The sequence below is a fragment of the Zeus faber genome, assembly GCF_960531495.2.
Source record: "Zeus faber genome assembly, chromosome: 2".
NCBI classification, from domain to species: Eukaryota; Metazoa; Chordata; class Actinopteri; order Zeiformes; family Zeidae; genus Zeus; species Zeus faber.
The window spans coordinates 13,243,565-13,251,338 of record NC_137189.1 but is presented as its reverse complement, the minus strand read 5'-3'; the positions used below and the strand labels follow the sequence as shown (position 1 = coordinate 13,251,338).

The window sequence follows — 7,774 nt, the reverse complement described above, 5'->3', positions numbered from 1 at the left end:
AAACAAAAAGAAAAATCATGATCGAGCCTCCGTCCAGCGGTGACCCCCGTGTTTTTTCTTCATCTCGACTTCATAATCATTTCATGAAAACGAAAGCAAGCTGCAGACCCGTGTTCCATCTTGTACAGTGCCATATCAACAGTCTGGTCCCTTGTTTCGGAAAAGGGGGCGCGGCTGGGAAAGAAACAAGGGCCCCGAAATGGGACCCTGAGTGACCCCCTTCATCTCTGCTCTGCTCTCAGCTGGGGGACCAGGGCCTCTCTGGGGAACAGGAAGCGAAAAAAAACGGCCGTGAGACGCATCCAGAGAGGAGGCTGATCCCGCTGGTGCCGCAGGAACTGCAAGAGAGGAAAAAAACAAAATGTATAAAGACTACAATCATACTGACGTGTTGTAACAGCCAAGAAGTCCCATATTTCGTTCTGTCAGGGTTACACCGCGAAGCAGTTTGACACTAGAGGTGTACTTGTGACATTTTTCCCAAGTAATGAATGAAGAACTTCACCGTTGTCTCTATTTGTGTTTTTGTCTTAATCTGGGTTTTTATTTGGAACCAAGTATCTATTGCCTCATTTTACTAGAGAAATAACCAAAAGTCATATGGCCGCCATTCATGCCGGAAAAACTCCCAAGTAGGCCAAGACTTTCATGGAGCGGTTGTATACATAATTTGGTCAGTTAGTCATGGGAACTGGTCAACATCCTGATACTTGTATCTCTTCAGATTTCCGTGTCTTTGAGGTGAAGCCCCGTGAGCGGCGGTAAAAAACCCAGTCGGCCCGACCGCATGACAGCACAGCTTGAATGTTTCCACAACAGTGGCTCGTGTTTTCTGGCAAACACGGTCTGTAGCTCACTTCCGTCTATCCCACAACTACCACGGCTTCTGGCACCGCGAACGTAACGTGTTACATATCAGATATTTGGGTTGTCCATAACTTAGTCATACCTCCGGTTGCGTGTTACCACAAACACCGACACAAAGGAAGGGCTTGGTTATCGGCCTTAATATCACTACTTAAGTCTGACTGAAGCACAGAAATGTGATATAAAAATAGAAAACGACTACTAGACACACTTGTCTTGCAGTCCAGTGTGAAACGTTTTAGGGTTTATTTGTTTTCATGAAGAGCAAAGAAAAATGAACAAGCTGTACGAGCACCGGAAGCTTGATTATTTCTAACCTACAGAGACCTTCCTCGAGAAGTGTGGCCATTGCTTCGTGATTGCTTCCACTATGCGTACGTCAAGGCATAAGGAGGACAATTAAAGGAGAGAGAGAGAGAGAGAGAGCGAGAGAGAGGGTGAAAGAAAGAGGGAGGGAGTAAGAGAGCCTCAATAGTGCGATAAGCATAGAGTGGGAGGGAAGGATGTGGGGCCCTGTTGATAACAACACACGTATTTTCTTCACCCTAAGCAGTGACCACCCCCCCCCAATCCCCTGGTTCTAGGTTTTTAGGGCGCTGCCACTTATCTAAAGGAGACAAGTGCGTTCAGACTCAAACCTCAAAGCCAAGGGCTTTCAAAGAATGCCCCCCGTATTTCATCACATCTGCTCACGTGCTCCTCATTGCCGCAGCGGTTGAATAATTATCAAAACAAAGCAGTGGATAGTGGCGAGTGGCCACCCCACCTCCCCAGCCCCACCCCAACCCCCCCAGCTCTGTCACTCTCCGTGGCGGCGTACAGCCCTCGTGGACCGCAGACACAAAAAGGACTTTCTGCCTCTGCCTCCCATCTCCTCTCTCTCGCCTCTCATCTCTGCTCCCGCTGGCTTTCTGAAGAGTCAATCTCACATATTGCAGCCGGTTGCATAAGCGTTCCACTTTTTTTTTTTCTCTCCCTCTCTCTCTCTCTCTCTCTCTCTCTCTCTCTCGAAGGTCTCGGCAGCAGCCTAGCAATCAGTGTCTGCCAGGGGCTATTTGATGCAGCACTAGCCCACTGAACTGAATTGAACCGGCACCGCTAAACGTAACCCTAATTGTCCTTAATTGCCTTAATTCTACACTGCACCGCTTATTTAAACAGTACCCTGGCTCGCTCCACTTGAGGCTCCTCGTTCCGCGCTCCTCTGGGTGTGTTGTGAATAATGTGTATTTTAGTTCTGCAGTTTTTAGCTGAGTGCGCCAGAGAAAAAAGGAGGAAAACTCGGAGAGCTTAGCGCTGACAATGCGCAGTGTATTTTTATTTTAATTATTTATTTTTTTAGGCCTTTCTTTGTGGCGAATTGAAGATGTGGCTTCCGCGGGCATCGAATTTGAGAATTCATTGGCCACTCTTGGCAACCAGACCCAGTAACAACTGGTTATTAATGCTCCCCAATCCCGATGGATGAGACTCAAACCCAAAAGATACACCTCCCCAACTGCCCCCGCCTATTTCTGTTCAAGCAACTTCTGTTTGGTACAGTATCTCAGAAAAAAAAAAAAAAAAAACCACACACACACAGGTCGACCGGCGCTGGAGGTAAATGGGTTTGAAAGGCTAAAAGTAGAAGAAATATGACAACAAAACAATGCGATGAGGTATTAATAGTGACTCAGGAATATTTGCTTTCATTTGAATATTCCAACGGCAGTAGTATCCAATCACGAAGGATAAAACAACGAACTCTACGGCTTACAGATAAAAAGGAAATTTGCTCTTATCTCTGAGACACACACACGCACGCACGCGCACGCGCGCGCGCACGCACGCACGCACGCACGCACACGCACACGCACACGCACACACACGCACACACACACACACACACTGAGACAGTTAGTGGGATAAGTTGGGTATTGTGGGTAGCTGTCACGTTACTGGCTGCGTCTATAAGAGTGTGAGTCAGAATCTATTTTTAGACGAGCATATAAACAGCCGGCTAAATCTACCCAGACACAAAAGAAGTGCTCATTCTCGCATGTGACAGACGCATTGATCTCACCTGCACTCTCCATCTGTGTGTGTGTGTGTGTGTGTGTGTGTGTGTGTGTGCATTTAAAAATGTTTGCCAGCCCAATATCCCTTTCTCTCTTATATTTTTCTCCCTTTCTGTCTTCTGTCTCTTTTTTTTTTTAAGCGAATAACCACATCAGAACTTTTGTGAAGCTTATCAACCACACTAGTTGTTATACAGAACCCAGAACAAAACACTGATAAGGAGCTTATTCGCGCTTGCAGGACATTTGCGGCGGTAGAAGCGTCAACTGTTTTTGAAAGTTGGCCAGATGGGTTGTGGGTTGCCGGGTTTTAAGCTGAAAATGACTCAAACGACCCGTCGCCCCTGTTACTGAAGACATGATGATACCAAAACCAATGCTACTGTGTATCTTAGGGGGAAAAAAAGTGTCATCTGCCGTTATTTGTTCACGTTTTTGTCGTGATTTATACAAAAAGCCAAGATCAACTATCTATCATGGTCTTACTTCAATGTCTTTTTAACTTGGCCAGAGGGCCACGTTTGGCAGAGGGCAATTCATTTTGAATACAATCATTTAAGCGTCTTTGGGGGCTCTTGAAGATTGTTAGGAGGCTCTGAACATCACTCCTCCGTCACCTCTAGAGCCCTGATATCCAATCTGATCAGCAACTGCATTTATCACCCCTCATTGAGACAGAGATTTGGGAGACACAGATATACGGCCTGACTGGAGAAATCTGGATTGGGTTGTGGGGCCGAGTACGACGGCATAATACATCGAACTAAGTGGCACGAAGAGAAACACGCGCTCGGCAATTACCGTTAGGCGACACGCTGAGCAGAAATGACAGGGAAGCGAGGAGACAAAGGGACGAGGGGAGAGACCTTCAATCTGCTCCTCCCTGGAGGCACCTGGAGATCTCTCTCCAAACAGCTGAGGAGATGGATTTCTCTTTTCTGAAACCCGATCCCGCCGGCCCTGTCACGGTCAAGGTCTCAGCGAATGTGTTGGCATTGGAACGATCCGTGACGTTCTGGTCCAGGTGGAGATGCGGAGCCGTACAACGGTCAAACAGAAAAGGCCTAGTGCCCTATTAGGGATCAGTAACATAGACACTTAAGCGACTATAAGAATATCCAGGCCTTTTGTATTTATCTATTTATTTATTTATTTTCATTAAGAAAATGAATTTGAAATGCAGTCTTAACTTAAGGATCATATGCAAAACAAACGAGGTGTGTTTTGCCTTCATGTTATTTCAGGTTTTGTGTTCTGCAGTTCCCAGATCTAATCAAATGTTTGAATTGCTGCTGCCTCTTCTTTTCTCTAACATGGACGGGTGCCAGTCCGGCTGGCAAACAAGTCTCTTTCTTTATAGGTGCGTGCCACAGAATAGTTTAAGGTCGCTCTTGGCCTCGTCATTAATAGGCTTGTTATTTGTGCAGGTAAAATAGGCAATCCATCAAGCCTGAAATGCCCTGCCGTTAACAAGCTGGAATTTTTCTGCTCCCCGTGTCCAGGACAAATAGGTTTGTGTACACATGACGTGACAAAGCAATGTTGCTTTAACTACGCCATAATACAAGCGCTATCGTAAGTGATGGATGGCTTCTTTTACATATAACAGGTGGGCCATGTGAATACGTACTTACACAAAAAGAATCGATAGCGTGTGATTGTTTAGTGATCCCTGACACGTGGCGGTGTGTTGAAATTTGCCGTCAGCGTGAACTGTTTAATGGCTGCAGTGTTCAAAATCCCAACAAGAAACAAGAAACCGCCACCTATATACAAAGCTCTTGCGTCAGGGCCGTTTCACCATTCAACCACTACCAGGGCTGGTAAACCTTTCAACCTATGTTGGATAGGCCACGACTCATCGTCAATGAATGATGGCGGTGTGTTAGCCACACCGTGCCAGCACCCCGTCACTTCAGCCGATAGTTTGGGGGGGAACAGCGACCAGGGGAGCAAGATCTCAGCGACCGGGTGTGGCCGACGGAAGTATGAAGCAGGCCTTAAATCTGCCCACTCAAAACTAAAACACACACACTTAGATTATTTGCCTTTGTGCTGTAGTGAGTCACAAACGACACCCATTGTTTGTTTCTAGTAGCCCTTGAAAAAATAAATAAACACAAACCGACTCAATTTCAGTTGCTTTTCGACTCAAATGCATGAGTCTGAAATGCAACTTCTCCATTTGGGCGTTTTGGTTGTGTGTAATTTGCATGCACGGGGACATGTGACATAAAGAGATATTAACCGCAGAAGTCCGAGGCAATCGGTCAGAAGAATATTACTGATCTTTCATGGTTCGTAGAAGACCAGCTGTGTGATTTGTAAAGGCTCACCAGTTCCACGTGATCCTGATGGAACTGGTCTCCGATCTCCCGAAGTTTGCGGCCGATTTGTGCCTCGATGCTCACGGCCGCCTCTGGCCTCTCCGCCACCCGGTGGTCTTCCTCGCCCCGTCCCTCCTCCTCCTCCACCGGCCTCTGTCCCCGGTCCTCCATGGGCGCGAACGGGGCGGGGAAGTGCGAGAGGAACGCAGAGTTTCCTAGGTGGGAAAATGCAATAATTAATGATCATTTTAAATGAATCACTTTGTCATATCCAAGGACAAATATTTATATCCAGAGCTAAGACTGACTACTGATAGTGACACTTTGTGTGTCCCATAGGCCTAGTCTGACATATGTAATTGAGATGGCCACCCGAACGGGTTCTATCAGACCTGCCTATTTGAGAACTAATTATATGACAGGCACACAGAACATGGCTCAAAAGTCCACAAACAAGAGCAAGAGTGTGTGCGCTAGTATCATAGTGGATCAATAACAACCTCAATGAAACAGAATCATTTGCCGTGACACCGGGTTCAGCCGCCACCCTCTAGCATGTGATTGTGCCATTATATAATTAGAGGGGGGGAAAACAATTATTTTTTATGTAATAGGATGAACCGTGTCTATTTGTACAGCAAGCCTAGGCGCAAGTTCACAACATCCTGACGTAACGAGAGGTGGTAGGGGCGTGCACTGTCAGTGGAAAATGTCTCAGGGAAGGAACGAGCCGATGGGGAGAGGGGGAGAAGAAGAAGTGGCACCGAGCCAAGCCAGTGACTTCAGGTACCGGTTTCAGAAAAATAGCACAAGGGTGATACCAGAGTATGGTGCCTGTGTGCCGCTTACATTAACCCAGGACAAAAGGCTTCGCTCACAGGGTGACAATGAGTCAACAAATATCTATTACCTAAGAGCACAATCAAATTAGGGTGATATCACACTGATTTGATTACATTCACTGCAATGTTCACACCGAAACGAACAACAATTGACATTAGTGTGTGTCACATGTAGCTATATATCTCAGCACTGCATCACTTCCACATAAACAACAACTGTTCAGAACAAAAATGAATAAGTAAAAAGCAAGAAAATGGCAATTGCATAAGATAGTGTATAATACAAGATATTGATGACACTATGTATCTCTGACACCAATGCACTACAGTTGCAGTTACTGCACTCCAAAAAGGGTTATGAGTTTATTTTCCAAGAAAGACCTCTCTTTCTTAGGAAAAACATTTTAAGTGTTGTGGGAGAAGTGATTTCAAATTATAATTATTATTATAACTCGTAAAATCGTCTCATTTACCAGAAAAAATAACGGCCCTTTCTCCAGTCCCTGATCCCTACAAGCCCTAGATATCTGACCTATTTTGGTGTCATTACATGGCCGAGGAACAAAATCTACCTGGGCTTAATCATTTCTACGGCCTGACACATTTCCCGAAAAAGGTCTCGGCCTGTCGGGATAATGACATTTTAGTTGACTTTAGCTGTCATACAATTGATCGCAATTATTCTTTTTTGGTCATTTTATTTCACTATCCAAGCATAAGCCTGTAATAGTGTCATAATAAATGGGTAGATAGTTAATCCTCCTCAACTCAACTGATAAAATGTGGCAAATTTGTAATCTATTGTTGCAATATTTCTCACATTTGTTTAAAATTACCCTGGTATTACGTAACAATCATGACTGTAAGTAGGTCTAAAGTCCCCATTGGGTTTTGTGTGTGTCCTCTGTGGAACGTTAGCCCTTACCACTGAAGCGTGGGTGGGGCAGCCTGTGGGGTCTGCAGTCCATGGCGTTGAAGCCCAGAATGTGGTCGTTGTGGCTTTGCGATGAGGAGGCGGCGACGATGGCCTGTCCGGCCGCCGTCTGCGCAGCTCGGTCTTCAAACTTGAGGTCCCTAAGGGGCGTTCCCCAGAGCGGTGAGATGGGCTGCGACATGTCCTCCTCCTCATCATCCATACGACGCCTCAGCGGTAATCTCCCTGGAGGAGAGGCAGGCAACAGGGTTTGAGTGCAAACTGGTTTCCCTCAACCTGCGTGTGTCTGTGATCTTCGCGTGAGAGGTAATTAGGTCTGATTTGTTTCCAGACAAAACAACAGAAACTGCAAAATATCAGTTTTGAAGCCAGTGAACTCCTTGCCCTCTAGTGATTACTAATTATTCTCTGAGTGTAAACAACAAAGGAGCGTGGACGGTTGGTGTAGAGAATGCCCACAGGTACGCAGATCATGTTGTTTGATACAAAAACTGCATTTATTCAGAAATAAAGTTTGCTCTGTCCCTGTACATTTATACTACACAAGACAAAGACCATCTCCAATGCCGAACTTGATAAGCAGAATCACCTTCACACCATTACATGCCGCTTGGAAACAGCATCTAATTGAGCCGAATGTATGGAGAAAAGAAAAACAATTTGAGGGGGACCCAGTGGGAGGTTGGAAATGCCGCGCCTGATCTGCCGCCCTCCCGCTGTGGATTTTGCCCAGCTGCAGCTTTATGT

The 7,774-nt window shown here is 45.9% G+C and overlaps 1 protein-coding gene across 1 annotated transcript; it reads right to left on the bottom strand.

Annotated features, from left to right (window-relative positions):
- Positions 1–221: 221 nt before the first annotated feature.
- bmf2 (BCL2 modifying factor 2) lies at positions 222–7,229 on the bottom strand (the record flags this gene model as incomplete). Its single annotated transcript, XM_080022825.1, has 3 exons — positions 222–338; positions 5,261–5,466; positions 7,019–7,229. The coding sequence occupies 3 exons, from the start codon at positions 7,227–7,229 to the stop codon at positions 222–224; spliced, it is 534 nt and encodes a 177-aa protein (XP_079878951.1).
- Positions 7,230–7,774: the final 545 nt, after the last annotated feature.